Here is a 22,122-nt window from a genome sequence, read left to right as displayed (position 1 = left end):
ACAGCAAGAAACACAATATTCAAAATCTTCAACATGGGAGAAAACATGTGTTACACATTTCTAGGAACCCTGATTGTGATAACATAACAACCTACAAGGTGTCTTTCATGTAATTATTTGACATTTGTGGCAAATGATATGGGTGGCTAAAAAAAGTATGGTTTATGTTAAAGTAAAGAAGACCCAACAAAGCAATGTGACACAATTTCACTTCTTGTAACCCACTGTACAGTCCAATTCATCATTAAGATTGAAATTAGTATTCTAATCATAAACAAGTGCCAATTATCATAAGACTACATGATTAATATAATTCCCAATACTACACCCACCAGACTGGTCATGTAGACATCAGTAAGCTCTTTTCTGGAAAATATTTGGATAGTGGGTGGAACGATGGGGGAAGGGGTCGGGAGGGGGGAAAGGGGTATATAATTATCAATTAATCCACTTAAAGCTAAGCTTCACTCTGAGTTATCTAAAATTGCCTATGACATCCCACATGTAGTAAATGGCATGTTATACACTCAGGAAATATGCTGGATGTATCTTTGTTAATTGTATTCTACCTTTAGCCTGACTGAATAGCAACAGGAAAGGGGTAGGGAGGAGTGTAATGTACAATCTGCACTCACTTTGTTGAGAGATGCACTAAAGCACTGTTTCTGTCTGTATACACTTGGCTACGTATATGAAGACCAGAACAATCTTCTTTTGTATAAACTGCATAATATTTTTTGCCTCAAATCCACATGATGAGAGACATTCCCACGATCTGATAAGAACCATCAAATGATACAAAAATTGTCACTTTTGCATAACTCCTCCAAAACATAGTATTTCACTCAAAAAAATCATCGATCATGATGTATCTTAACAAATGATTGCAATTAAATTGGTGACTCATGTACCTTAACTGTATATTCCAATCATACTAAGTTTCATCCAGTGATAAGTCAAGTTGAAAATACCATGCTGTTCCAACTTCTCCAAAACAGTTATAAAAAGATGCAGAATCTAATTAAATGGTTCCTCACAGTAGCATAAAATAACAAGGTCTTAAGTGGATTTCTGGGAAGAGATCTCACATTCTTTTCTAAGTTAAGTAGGAGTCTTGATAACTGCTAGCACACAATTCATCTAAAGATGGACATCTCAATATATTCTCACAAATAATGAGAAGTTAGCTTGGAGTTCCATTAATGAAGTGCTAGGAATTCTTTCCCAAAGCTGTTGCACTGCTCAAGAATGAACGTACAGAACACTTCTACTGAGAAATTTTGTTCATAGAGGAAAGGTACAAGGCCAAGTAGAGTGAAACAATGTTAGACAATTATTTCTGGACACTCATCAGACAATCACCAATATAATTGTGTCTCCAGTGAAGTTCCTCTGATGGAAATGTATAAAGTAAATACAATAAATGGCATACATTTTTAAGGTCAATTATAACATAGTGTATCTACAACAAAAAGAGCTAAAATTGCATTTTCAGGTCCTGTGTTCTCATAAAATACTTTCCTTGCAACCTACCTTACTTCTTAATTGTCTATCAGGGCCCAAATTTTAATATTACCAATTCTATCTTTATCACTATTTTTTGCACATTTGTTTTACTTCTTATTGGTTTCTTTAAAACTGTGACCTTTTGATGACCAAACACTGGAAATGAAAATTTCTGAATGTACCAGAATTAGAATTAATTACTCCATCATGGTCAGACACCCGTCCGTGCCCACCCACAAGGGGTGTTGTTGGGGGGCTGCAAGAGGGTGCACTGAGCCCATCCCTTCCCTCTCTGAATTCTGGAGAGCTGAGTTTTTATTTTTATACTGAGTCAATAACCATCAATTCTCTGGCATATTATATGTTTTAGTGTCGTCTAGAAAATTCAGTTCTTATGATGTGACATGTCTCCAACCTGAACAACTCACTTATATCAAAAGTGGAAATTTTAGACTCTAGACTCCCCCTCCCTCCTTTGGAAAGATGTCTGTGGACTTACATGCAAATACCACTGTACTAACAATGTTAGCTTGCTTGACATTGGGGTAAGGTCAAAATATTAAATTAAAATAAACAACACAGAAACAAATCTGATACTTCATTATGAAAAACATTTTATATCACTCTCACTCGTTATGATATATGGCTCTTTAAAATATAGACTAGCAACATCATTGCTTCTTTTATCAGTAAAGGGCAGTCTATGTGAATGATCTGCAGCATTCAATGCTGGTTTAATCTGGTTAGGTCTGTTGGGCAAGTGCAGCCTGTTTAATTACAGTGACACCAATAAACACTGAGAGGCATTCTTTCTCATGATCCACTGTAACATATGATCTAACGTAAAATTTTGGATAATAATACTTCATACTTTAAGCAAATCATAGCAATAGACAAGTAATTTTGCTCAAATCTACCAACTTACCATTGAGATTAGCTTGATTCACAGCCTTCATTGCAGAATCAGCATCTCTTGGAAGCTGTTGTGATACTGTCACATCTTCTGGTAGTTGATTTATAATTCTTGAGATGGTGCTCAAAGTATTCTGTGCTGTTGCATTAGCATCTTTTGCATTCTGTATGGCTTGTGATGCGTAACTCTCAACTGTTTCTTGGACTGGTATCCTGGTTAATTCGCTAAAAGGGAAACAAATTAATTCAAATTCACAAAGTAGAACAAATATACTAACTGTTATGCCAAAATATGAAAGCAGACCTATTGAATGAAAAAATACACAACTACCAAATTTCCATTATAGGAAAAAACGCAATTCACAATGCAAGTTTAGGTTATGTTTTTACACTGCAAACAGACTGGATTGCTAGAAAGAAAAAATACCATATAAAACACACTATCATCTCATTTTGCATTATTTTCAGAAATATCAATCCCTGTCACATGTGTTCGTTTGAGCTCAGATACTTAATTACAAAATACTAATTACAATGCATAAAATATGTAATGACCTTAAAAAGGCTTCTACTTAAGTAGGCTAAGGTGTGATGTACAAGAATCAATAATTTCCAGTCATTCCCAACTCACAGTGTTTTCTGAACACTGTCTCAAGGTCTGTTGTTACGTTTTTCACTAATTAAATTTTTAGTCCAATCTGGATTTCAGAACAAAGATAATAATTTCTAAACATTCACACCATTTTTTTAAAGATTTAATATCACAAACTGAGATTTCCAGTGACATCTTGAGGACATATATGGATGTGGCAGAATCCTGAATGGTGTAGAAGGCAGAAAATAAGACTGCAAGCTTTTGAGAGATAGTGTTTGAGGAGAATACTGAAGATACCACAGACCAACAAGCACTCAAATGACAAAGTGCTGACAAGATCATGATAGTCAGTTATCACTATGAGGAACAACACAGTCAGTCACCTCCTCAACCATGATTCATGTAATTATCAAATATGATTCATGTAATTGTGGAAGGAAGAAGAGAGGGAGGATGATAGAGACAAAAGTTCAGGGATTAAATTAAAGTTAGCACAGGATACGAGAGCATCAACAGACTAGCATCAAGAAAGGGGCAGTATGGTCAAGCCTACCAACTTTCAAGTTGAGGATGATAAGAAGAAGAGGAACAGAAATCATTAGCAAGGTAAACTGTTGTAAATTTTTGAAAGTCTATAATGATGAGAAATTAAACTTGAAAATATGACTAAGGTCACTGGGTTTGGCTACTTTTGCTATATAAGAATAATAGGCAAGTTGTAGCATAACTTACAAGTATTTAGCATTTTTTCATTTATCAATGACCCGTAAAATTATGTCTTATGAAAGATGGATGATTCTGTTTCCTCCCCACATATCCTTCAATCTGCTAAGTTCTTAATGATATGAAATGTGAGATAGTGAACTTCACAAAATAAAAATGCGTAGTACCCTATGAAAATAATATCACTGAGCATCCGTTGGAATCGGTCAACTCACACAATTTGTAGGAATATGAAATAGTAAGATGACAAAGTCTTAGTCATAGGAAAAAGAGATGGCAGAGTGCAGTTCACTGATTGAATACTGGGGAATTTCATACAGTCTACAAAGGAGACTGCACACAAAACACTCATGTAACCAATCCTATAATATTTCTCGGTAGTATGTGATCCATACAAAATAGGATCAACAGAGGATATTGAATGAATATAAAGAAAGGCAACATGAATGGTCAAGCAGTTGTTCAACCCATGGGAGAGTGTCAAAAAGGTGCTGAAAGAACTGAGCAGGTACATGCTTGAAGTTAGATGCAAACTATCCCATGAAAACCTGCTCAGAAAGTTTCTAGAACCAACTTCAAGTGATTTCTATAGGAATACATTACATCACCCTATGTATTACTCCCACAGAGACTGCAAAGATGAGGTTAGACTAATTACAGTGGACACAGAGGCATTTAAGCAATTATTCTTCATATATTTCACACATGAATAGAACAAGAAGAAGCCCTAGTAATTGGTACAATTGGATGTATCCTCTGCCAAAGACTTCACAGTGGTTTGCAGAGTATAGGTATAAATATAGATGTCATCATGAATAAAATAATCAAAGATTTATAATTCATCATAAATGACTAGCATTTCAGAATTTTTTAATGATAAATTTCAGATTTTTGTACTAACAACAAATTTCATATCACAATGCTCAGTATGAATGCATTTTATGGAAAAGTAATTAATGTGTCAGCTACCATGGGCAAAATGGGGAATATAACACCACTATTAAGTGTTTCACACAGTTTTATTGCTAATCTCATTTCCAGTTCATTTACACCATTGAAAATAATAAGATAATAACAATAATTTTTGCATCAAAATAAGATCTGTGTATCAACTTAATAGTTGTTGTGACTTGCTGATCATTCAAAGTGCCTCCGCGCAATTACGCACGTCCTCTACATGCAGCGCTGTCTGCCAGCCATGCAGCAGCTGTGCCACCTAAGCGGCCAGCCAGGCAGCGGCCACTAGACTTGGACTCAGTGCTCATTCGAATGTGACAGTGTTCACATGTCTTGCTTTGTCAACTTGCTCAGTGACTTATGTGTGTTTTGTCATTTTGAAATATGTGTTCAACTTGACGTTATAACAATTGCCAACGAGGTAGTGGATTTTTCCTTTTCATCGATGATCCGCAGGTTTTCATGGCTACTGTCGAGCAACTATTGCAAGGTCTCATTGAACAGCAAATGCTTCTAACATCAGCGATTCGCGATTTCGTCACGGCATCAAATGTGGGGCGTTTCTCATCGTTGTCTATACCTCCTTTTCCTTTTTATGACGAGACGGTGGAAGACTGGTCTGATTATGAAGAACGTCTTCGACAGCACTTCTTGGCATTTCATGTCACAGACAAACAAACATGTAAATCTCTGTTCCTTTCCTGGACTTCACTCAAATGTATCAGTTGCTGTCGCAATTGGCTCCTTTGAAAGATCCTGCATCTTTGTCCTTTGCTGAAATGTGCTCACTTCTGTCTGTTTATTTTCAAAAGCAAACGCATGTGGTAGCCTCTCGTGTTGACTTTTATTATTGTCGAAAACAACTGCATCAATCCTACCACGCTTGGGCTGCTGAACTTCACGGCCTCAGTAGAAAGTGTCAATTTGTTACTGAAGTTCACAAAGAATCCTATGCCGATTCCATGGTATGGGATGCTATTATCCGGCCGGTGCCCAACAAAGAAGTTCGGCAACATGCCCTTCAATTGGCAAATCCGACTCTAGATGAAGTTCTATCCATCGCGCAGTCTTTTGAAATTTCTCACACTGCTGGGGCGCAAATAGAGGCGTGGGGTGACGTTGGGGAAATACAACCTCTGTGCACTGTTGACGAACTCTTAGAAACTGCAGCAAAACCCCCGGCAACTTCCTTCATGTCCAAGGTGTTTTACGAAACATTCACACAAGCATTGTCCCCAACGCTGGGCTGTGTGTCACAATTGCTAAAAGAAAGGTCATGTGTCTTCCATTTACAAATCCGACCACATACATGATGTTCATGAACATGACGCTGATTCTGTTTCTGTGTTGTCTGTCAATTGCACTTCTTCCCTTGCAGGGAAGTTATTCCTCACTGTCCAAATCCTTGGTCGGGATGTTCGCATGTAGGTGGATGCCGGTTCTGCTGCCACTATAATTAATTTGCAGATGTATTTTCAGTTGAGTTCTCCACTCCTATCACCTGTCACTCAGCAATTACAGACGTGTAATAAACATAAGATTTCTCTCTTGGGACAATTTAATGCTGAGGTATCTTACAAATCTGTCATCCGCACTGTTCCCATATTTGTGGTCGACCAGAGTACCGCAGAGAATCTTTTCGGTTTCAATGCCTTTCGCGTTTTTGGGTTCTCCATAGACGACTCTGCCAATATCGTCTCTGATGCTATTCCTTATGCTCAATTGGATTCCTTGTCAACGACATTTTCATCCCTTTTTTCTCCTGAGTTAGGCCATGCAAACGACTTTGAAGCTCATATCACACTCAAACCCACTGCTCGGCCTAAGTTTTTTCGGACTCGGCCTATTCCTGTGGACCTTCATGATAGGGGTCTTGCTTCCTGTCACTTCCAGTGAGTGGTCCTCTCCTGTCGTTGTCGTTGCTAAGCCCAATGGTGACATTCGTCTCTGTGGCGATTTTAAAGCCACTGTAAATGAGCAATGCCTCATCAACACTTACCCTATGCCCCAACCTGAAGAATTGTTCACTAAACTTGCAGGAGCCCAGTACTTTTCTAAAATTGACCTGTCAGAAGCTTATAATTAACTTCCTCTCGATGCTGCAGCCCGGCAGTTTCTGGTCCTTAACACGCCTTTCGGCCTCTACCATTCGGGGTTGCCAGCACTCCTGCGCTCTTTCAGCGATTTTTGGAACAATTATTGCTCCCTGTCACTGGGTGTATAAATTACATGGATGACATTGTTGTCACTGGCTCCACCACTGAAGAACATCTTCAGAACCTCCACACACTTTTTCATGTCTTACAGACTGCTGGTCTTAAGTGTAATCTTCAGAAATCACAATTTTTTCAGGCATCTATCATGTACTTGGGGTTTCAACTGTCTCGGGATGGTATTCGTCCACTTCAGCAAACTGTCACTGCGATTGATGCCCTTCCTCGCTCTACATCTGTTAAGGAACTGCAGGCCTTCTTGGGGAAAATAGCATACTATCACAAGTTTTTACCGTCTGCTGCATCAGTGGCTCAGCTGTTGCATTGCCTGTTGCATAAAAACGTGCCTTTTCACTGGTCCGTGTCAAACGATGCGGCTTTCCAGAAATTGAAGACTTTGCTGAAACTGGCCCTGTGCCTGGCTACTTATTGACCTGGCCAACATCTTGTTCTTGCCACGGATGCCTCTCAATACGGGGTCGGTGTAGTCCTTGCGCACCATTTTTCAGACGGCTCTGAACAACCCATTGCTTATGCCTCCAAAACGCTCACGGACGCCCAACAAAAGTATTCTCAAATTGAAACAGAAGCTTTGGCCCTTATTTTTCTCTTCATAAGTTCGGTGTTTTTCTATATGGATCCAAATTTCATCTTGTTATGGATCACAAGCCGCTTGTTTCCTTGTTTCATCCATCATCGTCACTTCCCAACAAGGCTGCACACCACCTCCAGTGTTGGGCTCTTTACTTGTCTCGTTTCAATTATGAGATTCATTTCTGGTCGACGGCTCAACATGCGAACGCTGATGCACTGTCTCGCCTTCGCATGGGTCCTGATCTGGCATTCGATAAGGACGAACTTTTGTGTTTCCATCTGGATGTTGCCGAGCAAAGGGTTGTGGACGGATTCCCCATCACAGGGGACCGGCTGGCGGTGGCTATGGTTCTGATTCTACCCTCTCCCAGGTTTTACGCTGTATTGAGAAGGGTTGGCTGGATCATCCGTCCGCTAAGACTTCTGACTCTTTGCGGAACTACTACGCTTTGCGTTAGCGCCTCATGGCTAGGGATGGTGTTATCCTCCTTTCCACCGACAATGCTTCACCTTGTGTTGTGGTAACTGCGTCTTTGTGTGCTTTGGTCTTGCACCTCCTTCACCAAGGGCACTGGGCTGTCTCTCACAAATTCTCTGGCATTCCGTCATGTGTACTGGCCTGGCATTGACTCTGAAATAGCACACATGGTCGCTGCCTGCAGCCCTTGTGCATCACAGGCCACCACCCTGAAGTCATCTTTGTCACCATGCCTTTCACCTGAGACACCATGGGAGCCCATTCATGCTGACTTTGTGGGTCCTTTTTTAGGTACTTATTGGCTTCTCATAATTGACGCCTACTCTAACTTTCCTTTCATTGTCCGTTGCACGTCACCTACCACCGCGGCAACCACAAGTGCTCTCGCCCGAATTTTTTCTTTGGAAGGTCTTCCCTCTATTCTTGTTACTGATAATGGTCTGCAATTTACCCCTTCTGAATTCGCGGATTTTTGTGCTTGTCACGGCGTTATGTATGTCACGGCCCCTCCGTTCCATCCACAATCAAACGGTGAGGCTCAACAACTGGTCCGCACATTTAAGGTTCAGATGCGGAAACTCCTGACTTCTTCTGCTGCTAATGATACGCTTCTCCAGTTTCTGGCTTCTTACCGTTTCACCCCCATGGGCGACCACAGCCCGGCTGAGCTCTTATTTGGCTAACAGCCCTGCACGCTACTTCATCTTATGCGGCCTTCCACCTCACGGCCGCGGGTGCCTTCGCTTGGCCAGTTCACCGCCAACAACTTGTCTGGGTATGGGGATATGGCAGGCAGCCAAAATGGAGTCCGGGCTGCATCTTACAACACCGAGGCCAACACCTGTATGAAATCCAGATGAACACAGGTGTTGCAGTACGTCATTCGGACCAGCTTCCGCCTCGTGTGCTGGCAACACCTATTCCGAAGGCTGCTACACCACCTTCAGCTCTACCGGACGCTCGGGACCTTGGCGTCTCTCATTACTCATAACGCAGCCCTCTCACCATCATCTCGGTGCCAGTACAAGAACGGACGCCACCAGGAGACGTGCCCATGCAGGAACCGGATGACCATCATCTGTCGGAGCCAATCTACGTGCCTCCTTCTCCAACGGATGTTGACACATTACCCATGTCTCCTGTTATATCAATTGGACTTGCCACAATGGGCAGATTGGTGCAAGGGGCCAGTGAAAAAATTTCAAAGAGGGGAAAAGTGTTGTGACTCGCCGATCATTCAAAGTGCCACTGCGCAATTACACGCGTCCTCTACATGCGGCGCTGTCTGCCAGCCATGCAGCAGCTGCGCTACCTAAGAGGCCAGCCAGCCAGCGGCCGCTAGACTTGGACTCAGTACTCATTTGAATGTTACAGTGATCACATGTCTTGCTTTGTCAAATTGGTCAGTGACTTATATGTGTTGTGTCGTTTTGAAATATATGTGTTCAACCTGATGTTATAACAATAGTCATGATACAGAGTACAATGTTCTTCTCCGATGCCACCTGCAAGACAAGTTGTCAATAATCAATACTAACTTGTAATCTTGGAAGCATGTTTAACAATTCAGTCTCTGTGTTTGCTGCACCTACATTAGTCACTGCTCATTTTTCATTGTATCTGATTTGCTGAAATTTATTGTTACTTGCGGTTATTTATCCTCATAAATTAGTTAATGGTGGTAGGATGGTTTTTGAACTTGTAAAGTAAGTTAACATCTACTGACAGTTTGTCACAACCAGACACAGAATAGGAAAGGTTTTAAGGGAATTTTCTGATGGTGGCAGTGGTTTTCAACCAGCTTCAAGTGAGGATTCAGGCACACGTGATGGCAACTGCAGTGAAGATCATGAACATATTGATCCAATAGGAGGCAATATGAACAGAAGTGACACATGTAGAGAAATTCTTCAACATCCACTAGTGGTGAGTTGGTATGACTGAAATCTGATAACCTTGGTGTCAACAAACTTGTTCATTTTTGTGTCCCCCACCAAAATACTTTTGGATCTTAGCAATATGGGCAATAATTAAAATTTCAGACAAAATCCTTTGCATGGACAAATGAATCAATCAAATTTTATTGTCATACATCTCATAAAGCAATAGACAACGTCAAGATAACTTACATTTTCAACATTAACTACTAAATACAATTTAGTTTGGATTACATAAGGGCATCCGCTAGATACAGTGTTGAAAGACAGTATTTTCAGTTTCAAAAAATTAATCTGCTGTGTAGAAAGGATTATTTACTTGTATTCTGTACAACTTAGCTTTGAAGATATTGACAGGTAACTCTTTTAAATCTATACTTAACTTATTGTACAACAAGTCCAAGAACTAAATATGAATTCTGTGACTTGGATAGTCTTTGATATGGTACATCTAAACATGATTTGTTCCTGGTGCTATGGCTATGTACATTCCTTCTTAAGAACATTAAAGATGTACAAGTTTATCACCGTCAGGCATTGCAATTTAACAAACAAAGGTTTACAGTGTTCTAACTTACCTGAGTCGGTTATTATTCTTACTAATTTTTTTTGTAAAAGTAGAATGCCCTTTACGTGACTGCTATTGCCCCGCAATAAGATTCCATATGATATGATACTTTGAAAGAAAGCAAAATATACTGAACTTATATAACTATTAGGGACATGTCTTTTTAAGTTTCTAATTAATGATGATGTAAATAAAATAGAAAGAAACTTCCACATGGGAAAAATATATTAAAAACAAAGATTCCAAGACTTACCAAGTGGGAAAGCGCCGGCAGACAGGCACAATGAACAAAACACACAAACACACACACAGAATTACTAGCTTTCGCAACCGATGGTTGCTTCTTCAGGAAGGAGAGGGAAAGACGAAAGGATGTGGGTTTTAAGGGAGAGGGTAAGGAGTCATTCTAATCCCGGGAGCGGAAAGACTTCCCTTAGGGGGAAAAAAGGACAGGTGTACACTCGCACACACACACACACACACACACACACACACACACACACACACACACACACATCCATCCGCACATACACAGACACAAGCAGACATATTTAAAGGCCAAATATGTCTGCTTGTGTCTGTGTATGTGCGGATGGATGTGTGTGTGTGTGTGTGTGTGTGTGTGCGTGTGTGTGTGTGTGTGTGTGTACACCTGTCCTTTTTTTCCCCTAAGGGAAGTCTTTCCGCTCCCGGGATTGGAATGACTCCTTACCCTCTCCCTTAAAACCCACATCCTTTCGTCTTTCCCTCTCCTTCCTTAAGAAGCAACCATCGGTTGCGAAAGCTAGTAATTCTGTGTGTGTGTTTGTGTGTTTTGTTCATTGTCCCTGTCTGCCAGTGCTTTCCCACTTGGTAAGTCTTGGAATCTTTGTTTTTAATATAAGTTTCTAATTAAATAGATAACTCTTGAAAGTCTGGCAGATAAATGTTTGACGTGTGGTTCCCATGTCAACTTTTGTGACACAGTTATCTGTTTATCAAGAATTACAAAATAGCATGTATGGTGAGAATATTTATATCTATGTGAATCTAATGATGTATTTCTCAATATAAGAATCTACAGCACCAAGTTATAGGAAAAGATAAACATGGGCTATGTACCTGATATTATTTTACATCTGATGAGCATAAAAGAAACAGACATAAAATATTTGAACACTGACAGCTTACAAGTTTCCTTTCATTGAGATGGAAACTAGGAAACTACGTATATCACATTGTCAGATGTCATATCCCCAGTGAAAAGAAAGCATCACTGCCTAAACCATAGAGAGACTGAACAGAAGAGATGTCATGAACTTTTGTATGAATTTTTATGGTGCTCATTCTCAATATGAAACAGAAATTCTGTCTGAACACACAAACATAAATTTCTACACTTGTCTCTAACACTCAAGAGTTACAAATTGCACATATTTGGGGTGCACACCAACTCTTATCATCCTATTACAAGCCTTTTAAGGGTTAGATGTACTGACAACCGCAACACAAGAGGTTAAAATAATTTACATATAGAGTGCTGTAATGTCACAAATTAGTGCTGCTGACATCCATACATTTTAATATTTTAAAGTGTTTATGAAACTTATTTCTGCAAATGTGTTTTTTCTTTGTTACTGGAGATGTTATGGGAAAATTATGACACCACAGTTTCATCTTTTACATCTGAGGTGGACTTTCATAGTGTCAGATGATGCGATCTCTTTGCTGTTGGACAGCAACTGGAAGAATACGACAGACACTTTGCCAAGACATCCTATGTTCTCTGGTATATTAATGGAACAGTTAAAACCATTGGATTTTGTAAACCAGTATTGTAATGTGAAATTCAAAAAAAGGTTAGTGTCCATCTGTCAGTTCATTCCTCTTGTATCACAGAGCACATCAAGAAGGATAACTTGCACGTATGTGGAACAAATCAAAGTATGCCTTAATAAGACACAAAGAAATAATGTAAGCTTAAACTATATACTGTATTAATAATGAAATTTCACTGTACTGGTTAGTTCTACTCTCACTTACACTATTAAATTTAATAGAGTAAATCAGTAAGAAAGCTACTACCTTGAAACAAAAAAAGCTGTCTTCTCAGTTTTATTATATAGCTGTTGTTTACCTGCTGTTGGTAGCAAAAAACTTACTAGATTATAATGGTATTTTAAAGAAAATATTTTCTTACACCTGTAAATACTAAATCCTAGATACAGTACATTACTATTTTACTTGTCATGTAGCTTTATTTGTTTGTTTTATTTGGCCTTCAGAGTCATGTAGCTTTATAACAAACACTTCTGTTTGCTATGTAGCTAACAGAATTTCTACTATCCCTGGATTTAGATATCCAGATGACTCGTAATAAGAGAAGCTTATGAGACATGTTTTTAATTTTCTTTCAAACTAGTAGGGATTCCCAGTTACTTGCTTTATGTTAGATTGGAGCTTTCTAAAAGTTTTCATACCACACTACATAGTACCATTTGGAACTCTAGACAAAGAAGCAAAGTCTACATGAAAATATGTACAGCTGCATGTTGTGCCAGAGGGTGGTCTACCTTGCTCTTGAGCATAGTTTGGCAGTGGCCATTCAACCTGATGGATGGCTGGTTGGTAGTCATACCAACACCAAAAGCAGTGCAATGATTGCAGCAGAGATGGTATGTAATATGGCTGCTTTCACGGGCCTGTGATGTAGTAGGATCAGCTGTGACAGGACGGAATAGAAATGCTGGTTGGGTGGATTTGGCAGATCTTGCACCTGGGTGTTCTAAGGGGATACGATTCTTGTGGCAAGGTGTTGGGATTGCGAGTGGCATAAGGATGGACTAATATGTTGTGGAGGTTGACTGGGTGATGGAACACTACTTTAGGAGGGGCGGAAAGGATCTTGCATATGATGCCTCTCTCTCATTTCAGGGTATAATGCTAGATAATCAAGGCCCTGGTGAAAGATGTGTTTCACAGTGACTGAAAGGTTGTGTTGTGAAGTGATCACTCTGTTGTAGAAATAATTCGAAGGCCGAGATCGCTTAAACACTGTTTACTAGATGACCGGTTTCAACACACTAAAGGTGCCATAATCGGGTCTGAATGCAGCTTAACATGTATAAATCATTTGGATATTGTTGCAGAAATAAAAATTAAAAACAGCTGCTCTCATGCCATTCGATTTCATCAGACATATAAAACTGAAGTCACAAGATAAAACTATTTGACACATGACTGCAGCTCAACTAACAACGGTCGGCCGACCGTTGTAAGTAGAGGGTAATGCAAAACGTTTTTTGATGTGTGTATATTGTATTGAGGCCTACAGTCCCTCAAAGATGTAAAAAAGTGAAGCTTCTAATTCAATGAAATCAAAATTTGTGCTATCTATGTCAAATCTTTTTATACTTGCAAACCCATTCATTAAAACCTAAAGGGTACTTCCACTAGACATAGAATCATGAAATTTTGCACAAACAAAGGTTTTACAGCACAAGTACCGAAAAAAATCAGAAAATTGTTAATTTGTAATTATAGCATATGAAAAGAATATTGGGGTGAATATCTTGCCAGTATCAATGCTGATTGTCAGGATCTTGATTTCCAGAATGAATGAGCTGTCCATATATATATAATTAAGTTCATATGAAACCCTCAGAGCATGAGTCCTACTCGTACAGGCCAATTGCTTTATTTAGCTATGAAGCTGTATTATAAAATGTGCAGCAATACAAAACTTACAATTTGTTGCTGTCTCAGTTCGTGCAACTAATAAATGTTTGTGTGAAAGCGATACTTTAAATTCACAATGATTTACTCATTTTCTCAGTCACTTCCTCATTCACCAGTGTAGTAGATCCCATCACGAAGGAGGGCCTTCATGGATGTAGAACATGTGAAGGTATACAAGAAGGACTCAAAAGTATACACTACAAATCCAGCAAAGAACATAAAGAAAACTTACTTATTGACATTGCTCAGCACTGATTCTATATGTTTGTTGAGGCCATCAATTACATCCAGGCGGTCTTTGGCATCTTCAAGTTGTGGTTCGAGTTCTCCCTGAGCCTTATCGAGCGTTTGCCTGGCTTCTTCAAGCAATTCCGTGGAACGAGTTTGTGACAGAGCAGTTCGTTCACCAAGACCATTTGACTGAAATTAAATTACGCACATGAGTACAATATAATTATGCACCTAAAGTGAGAACAACAATTTCACTTAACTATTTCTCTTGACTCTCGCATTCCTAAGTTGGCAGGTATAAATGGTGAAAAACATAAAATTCTAATTTACATATACAACTGCTCTCTCCATTGTCTCCTAAATGCTTTCTCTCACTCATGGAATGCTCACTGACAGCTACTGTGTCAGTGAGTACAGTCCCATTTCTCTTGGTGAGGCTGCCTTGAGAGGTCTCACAATAATCCTGCCAAACTAGCACTGGCTGTCCATCTCAGGCTGAGGTAGAAGCTACTCAAACAGAAGACAATGAATGTTACATTGACTTTTATTAGTTTTAGTGGAAAAAATATTTAGCCCTGTTGTGATGTTTCCCATCATACTGAAAAACTTATTCTTCCGTAGATTTGCCTACAAGATAACTGTGCTTTAGCAGCACAGCGAAGAGCATTCTAAGATATGTTGGCATCAGCAGTGTACAACACATTTTATATCTTTCTGCAGCCATTCACTAGTTATCCACCACAGAACATAGTAGCAATTTTCAATGTTGTTCTTAGTCTTCCTTTTTACATTTTGCCCATTTAAAGAGAGTGTTTGAACCTTTCAGTACTCCGATGACTTTATTATTATTATTATTATTATTATTTTAGAGCCATTTAACAGTGATATTGCTTGAACTTATAATGCTGAATAGCATTTCAGTTTCTTGATACCCATTCTGTAAATGTGTCTATAGAATTTCAAGCATCTTTTGTCCACTGTATTAGTTACCTTTCATTAGGGTGTAAAAGCCTGTACTGATGCAGTGTCAGCATGGTTATCAATGGATTTGGTACGGTTAATTTAAGGGGCAGAAGAATGCCCTTCTGTCAACACCACATTACTGCCCACCAGCACAAATGTGTGTACGCAAAAGTAAGCAAATCTGTCAAGTAGATTTGATCCATGACCAAAGCACTTCCCTGTCCTAGAAAATACTTCAACAGGCATGGCTATCCAGGTGGGTGTATGAAAATCAATTATAATAACATCAAAATGATATACAATGAACACATTATAACAATGAAACCTTAGAGCTTTTGTACATAAGGCACTAGAAGACAATAACTGGATGGCAGAAAAAGAGATACACAGATGAGTAAATTTGACTGGAGCACTTATGGTAAATTAAATATGGCTTTATACATGTTTCTGATGTGTCTGAAAAGAAATGATTATAATGAGTCTGTATTAAAAGTTTTGATTTAGGGTAGTGAGGCATCACATCTATATTCCACATGTCTCTTTATGGTGTGTAGCAGATGATATTTCTAGTAGTACTATATTTTTCCCACATTCCTATTCCATACATAATTCACAAGGGAAAGAATGATTGTTGGTAAACCTCCATATTAGCTCTGATTTTTCTGATTTTATCATTGTGGTCATTTTGAAAACCATATGTGAAAGTAAGTAATATGTCACCCTACTTCTCCTGGAGCATACTTTCAGAATTTCAATAATAAAAGTTTCTGTGATGCATAAATGCTTATTTTGTAGCAACTGAAACTGGGGTTTCTTGAGCATCTCCAAAACACTCTTCCACCTCTAAGGACCTCACTGTTGACAACAAGTAATGCTCTCATACAGGATAAATTATCATGTATCTTCACTATCTCCACTATTAATCCACTTTGTGAGGATTCCAGAATAATGATCAATATTCTAAAATTGGCTGGACAAGTGTTTTGTAAGCCACTGCTTTCATGGATGAATTACAGTTCTCTAATATTATGCAACAATAATGATTTTAAATTCTTCCAATGGATCTTAGTCTGAAATTGCTTTTCTACAAATTGTTTCGATTTGCCACCAATAGTGTAATCAAACAGTAGTGGATTTTTCACCCTTATATACTCAATACATTACATTTAGTTGCATTCACGTTCAACTGAAATTCCCGGCACCAATAACCAATCCTCTGGAAGTCTTCGTGCAATTCACTACAATTTTGTACAATAGAAGATTGCAAAGTAACACTCAATAATGTTTTCCTTCCCTCGTATTGCAGCTGGAATGTTGACATTTCATAACAATATAGTTTGAAGCTTGAGCTACAGGGGATATTTTGTTTTCATGTGCAGCTCCAGAGAGAGAAGCCTCAACTATGAAACAAACAGGACGCACATATCATTGTCCTTAACTCGTGAAGAGCAGTGAATTGTAATTTGATATTTGTGGGCCAAAGGGAATAAATTGAGTGAAATTCACAGGGGCTTTCATGGCCTCCATGGGGACAACTTTATGGGCTTTAGCAATGTCTTCAGGTGGTATGCATACGTTCAAGAGAGCCCTATAAACATCAGTGATTTGCCACACTCCGGGCAGCTAGTAACAGCTGCAACCCTGCAGAGCATCGGAGCCACTGAGGCAGAAGTTTTGAAGAGCCAGCCTGTGCAACTGCAAATCTTGTTGCAGTAGTTCAACATTTCCTGTGGTGCAATGTACAATATTGTTTATGACATATTGAAATTTCGTGAAGTTAGTGCGCACTGGGAACCTAAGAACCTGACAGACATCCACAGGGGCCAGCAAATGATGAGAGGCTTAGATCACTTCATTCATTATGCCACTGAATGGCATGACTTCTCGAAAGGAATCATCACTGGTGATGAGTCATGGGCATACCACCACATGCCTAAAACCAAGCACACCTCTGTGGAGTGGAAACATGCTGGTTCCCCAGTATGAAAAAAATTCAAAGTGACTCAATCTGCTAGGGAATTCTTTTGACAGTGTTCTAGGACATGAATGGTGTGTTTTTGATGGTCTTTGCTGAACACTGGACCACTGTGAATGCTGCAGCCTGCATTAAAAACTTTGGTTAAGTTGCATGGTGCCTTCATGACAAATGGCACAACATTAATGCTGTCAAAGTTGAACATCTTCATGAGAATGTTCACCTCCATGCTCCTGATCTCATGTGTGAGAAAATTGCTGAATTTGGGTGGGAGGTGCTCCAGCGTCCACCTTACATTTGGACCTTGCACCACTGGACTTTCATCTGTTTGGTCCCATGAAGAAATTACTAGCCAGCAAATGCTTCCCAACTGATGCGAAAGTGAAATCAGCAGTCCACAGATGTCTTTATTCCAACCAAACAGACTTCTACAAACAGGGCATATTGAATCTGGGACCACAATGTGAGAAATGTGTTGAGAACATTGGTGACCATTTTGCAAATAGATAAAATATGTAAGTTAATTTGTGACTTTATTGTTTTGTCATCTATTACAAATTTTGGCAATAAAATTATTGTACATCACTTTCCGATCTACCCTCATATTATCCCTACCTCCCTAAATGCAAATGCCTCATCTGTGGATTGTCTCATGGAGCTTCCAACATTATCCAGTAAATCATATTGAAGTAAGTCTTTATGTTCTTCAATTTTGTTCCACTAAAAATGACATGCTGAATTATGTCTGCAAGGAAGTCCTGAATTCATTCAAAAATCCAGTCCAATACTCAGTCACCCTGTAACGAGCAAGGTGGTGCAATGGTTAGCATGCATTTGGGAGGACTTGCATTTGGGAGGACAATGGTTCAAATACTTGTCTGGTCATACTTTCTGTCATCACTATTCTAAAATTTGTAATCTATCAAAGAACTAAGGCAAATATGAAACAATGGAAAATTCAGGTACAAATATCTTAAAAATAAAGGAAAAGATAGGTTGTTACTTACCATAAAGAAGACACGTTAAGTTGCTGGCAGGTAGAGCTAAAAGACACATACATAAACTTTTGGACACAGCCTTCATCATCAAAACAGAAACAAACACCATTTACACACACGAGCAAAGACACCTCATGCACACATGACTGCCAACTCCAGCAGCACAGGCTGGAATGCAACTATCATGTGGGATGCAAGCAGCAGTCTGGAGTGGGAGGGGGAGGGGAAGGGGAAGAGATAGTAGGAGCGGGGAGGAGAAACAAATGCTGTCTGGTGAAGCACGCAGGGGCTAGAATGCCAACAGACACAGCATCAGGAGGTTGTGGGGCAGATGGAGAAAAAATGAGCTAAAAAGGAGAGGAGTGAAAAAGGAGAGGAGCAGGGAAAGATGGGATCACACACAGGCAAATGGCAGCAAAGAAATGGTGTGGAAGATGAGAATCAGGAAGACATGATAGGACAGGTGTGGAAACTGATGGATGTAGGATGTGGGGACAATATGTTACTGTGGTTGAGGCCAGGATAGTTATAGGAGCGGAGATTGTGTTGGAAGGATAATTCCCATCTATGCAGTGGTGCTGGGGAGGGTACAGATGGCTCTAGTAGCAAAGCAGCCATTGAATTCAAGCATAATATGTACAGCTGCATGTTGTGCCACACACTGGTCTACTTTGCTCTTAGCCACAGTTTGGCAATGGCCATTCATTCGAGTGGACAGCTGGTTAGTAGTCATACCACTGTAAAAAGCTGTACAATGATTGTAGCAGAGTTGGTATATGACATGGCTGCTTTCACAGGTCCCTGATGGGATAGGATACTCCTGCGACAGTACTGGAATAGGACATGCTAGGTGGGTGGATTGGGGAGATCTTGCACCTGGGCCTTCCACAAGGATACAATCCTTGTGGCAAGGGATTGGGATTGGAGTGGCATAGGGATGGGCTAGGATGTTGTGGAGGTTGGCTGGGTGATGAAACATCACTTTAGGAGGGGTGGAAAGGACCTTTGTTAGGATGTCCCTCATTTCAGGGAATGATAATAGGTGGTCAAAGGAAGGATGTGTTTCAGTTGTTCCTGTGGTCTTGAGTGATGAAGGGAGCAGTCCTTTGTGGCTGGTTCTTGGGAGTTGTGGGAGGATTAGGGGTGTGAGGGGAAATGGCATCGGAGATCACATCTAGGTGAAGTGCCTGTCTGTGAAGCGTTTGGTCAGATCCTCAGGATACTGAGCATTGCTGATACACCATCTGTGGGTGGCCAAGTTGTATACGTGAGATTTTGTGGTGTGAAAGAGATGACAGCTGTTCAACTGCAGGTACTGTTGGTGGTTGACAGGTTTAAAGCGGACAGACTTACGGATGGAGCCATCAGAGAGGAGGGGGTCAATGTCTATGAAGGTAGCACACTGGGTTGAGGAGGACTAGGTGAAGTGGATGGGAGAGTAGGTGTTGAGGTTGTGAAGGGACGAAGATAGGGTCTTGGCCCTGAGTCCAGAACATGAAGATATCATCAATTGACATGAACCAGGCTAGGGGTTGGGCATTTTGGTTGATAGGAAGGTCTCCTCTTGATGGCCCATTAACATGATGGTACAGGAAGGTGCCATGTGGGTGCCCAGGGCTGTACCATGGGATTGTTTGGACTCCTTTCCTTCAAAGGAGAAATAGTTGTGCATTAGGATAAAGTTTGTAAGATGTATGAGGACTGGGTAGTGGGTTTGTAATCTGAGGGACAGTGTTCAATAGCAGTAAGACCTTGGGCAAAAGGGCTGCTGGTGTATAGGGAGATGGTGTCAACAGCAATAAGTAGGAAATAAAGGGCTAGGGATGGGGATTTTAGGGAGCATGTAGAAGGTGGGTGTCGAGGGAAATGGATTCAGGGGAGAGGTTCTGGTAAGGGCCTAAAGCTTTAAGCAGGAATTGGAGGTTGTGTTGGACATCTGGGATGGGATATTTCTGGCAGAGTTTGTAGATGGAGGAGTCACATAATTGGTGGAGGCCTTCTGCCAGGTAGTCACTGTGATTCATAAAAACAATGGTGGAACCTTTGTCTGCAGGTAGAATGATTAGATCAGGATTTGCTTTGAGGTTGTGAATTACTATTCTTTCTTCTACTGAAAGGTTGGTGTTCTGAGGAAGGGACCTGGTGAAGGATGGTGAAGCTAATTTGAAGGTATGAAATTCCATTCCTGGAAGGTGACCAGTGGGTGGTTAGATAGGGGGGGGGGGGGAGATCGTGATTGGACCGTGTAACTGTAAGAGCCATGGTTCAGTGGTGGAATTAGGGTGGGTTTTGTTGGAGGGATTAACAGCAAAGAAGCACTTTCACTGCAAGGATTGACAGAAAGTGAGTAGGTCTTTGAAAAGTCCAGCATGGTGAGATTTGGGTGTAGGGCTAAAGGTGAGGTCTTTGGGTAGGACTGAAACTTTTATAGGGCTGAGGGTTTTTGGCGGAAAGGTTAACAACAGTGTTATGGGAATGTTTTGGCTCTGGATTTGATGGAGAGTTACTAGGGAATTTTGGGAGATGTGGCAAGTTGAAAAGGGCAACTAGGCAAGGTTTAGGAGCTAGGTGCGGTGTACACTGAGGAACACTGTGGCTAGGATAGGGGTTGAATAGTAGCCCCCGAGGCAGCAGTACAATGTCAGCAGGTTGGATAATTTATGGAGGTGGTGTCTGGAATGCTGCTCCAGGTGCTGAAGAGCAAAGGATTTAATTTCAGAGTTGCGATGTATGAAGCAGGGATTGCACAGTAGTAGTATCTTGTGGAGGAGGCAGGAGTGGTTCTGAGATGCCTGTGTCATGGAGATATGTTTTTGCAGTACCTGGTATGTAAGAGCCAGGGATTGGCAGAATCTGAAAAGGTGAAGGTCACTATGAAAGGAGGGGTGGGATCCAGAGAAAGAAATCTTTATGGTTATGATATTTGGGGGGATTCTGTGGTTTAGGCAGCTTTTGAAAACTAGGAAGTGGGACTCAGTTTTAGCCAGGGAAAGGGACACTTTTCTGAACTGGTACAGAAAGATGGATCAGGGGTCCAGTGTGGCAATAATGGTGTAAAGGAAATGAAAATGATGCAGACTTGGGGTAAATAGATGTAGATGGTTGTGGGAGGAACTGGATAAGAGAAAAGACACATGAAAATACATAAAGACAAACAGAAACATGCACAGATATGCAAAAATACATACAGATATGTAAAAATATGCACAGATACCTTAAAATATGTAAAAATGTGTGAAACCACACAAAAATATGCTCAAATATGCTAAGAATGAACAGAAACTTGAGAGAAAATGAATGATGAGGTATAGGAGTGTTCATCTGTGTTTGCAATAAGGGAAGAGAGGGGAAGGGAAGATGGGTAATGCAGAGGATCACAAGTTCATGTGGCACGGGTAGGTGTGAAAATAAAATGCTAAAGTACGTCATCATGAGGGATGAAGTGGGATCAGTAGGAATAAAAGCGATTATAACTATCAGATGAAAGAATTTAGGGCACCAGGTTCTGTACAACTAGCTGCACTGCCACGACACCTGTGTTGCATGTGGACAATTGTTGATACAGTGTGGCATCGAAGTAGATGTGGATTGGATGGTGGTGAATAAACACAGGAAATCAAACAATGGAAACTCCATGTACGAATATCAACAATGTAGGAAAAGATAGATTGTCACCTACCATAAAGAAAACGTGTTAAGCTATAGACAGGCAAAATTAAAAGACACTTATATAAAGCTTTTGGCCACAGCCTTCA

The 22,122-nt window shown here is 40.2% G+C and overlaps 1 protein-coding gene across 1 annotated transcript in view; it reads right to left on the bottom strand.

The window, feature by feature from the left end:
- LOC126268053 (laminin subunit alpha) overlaps positions 1 to 22,122 on the bottom strand; it is a 380,289-nt gene that overhangs the window by 61,238 nt on the left and 296,929 nt on the right. Inside the window, exons 41-42 of the mRNA XM_049973485.1 lie at positions 14,433 to 14,620; positions 2,432 to 2,643 (exon numbers count right to left, since the gene is read on the bottom strand). Of these exons, the coding sequence (XP_049829442.1) occupies positions 2,432 to 2,643; positions 14,433 to 14,620 (400 nt within the window). The remainder of the gene's footprint in view (positions 1 to 2,431; positions 2,644 to 14,432; positions 14,621 to 22,122) is intronic.

Source organism: Schistocerca gregaria, chromosome 4 (genome assembly GCF_023897955.1).
Source record: "Schistocerca gregaria isolate iqSchGreg1 chromosome 4, iqSchGreg1.2, whole genome shotgun sequence".
Taxonomy (NCBI): domain Eukaryota; kingdom Metazoa; phylum Arthropoda; class Insecta; order Orthoptera; family Acrididae; genus Schistocerca; species Schistocerca gregaria.
The sequence above is the reverse complement of the archived record's forward strand: the minus strand, read 5'-3'. Positions and strand labels throughout refer to the sequence as shown.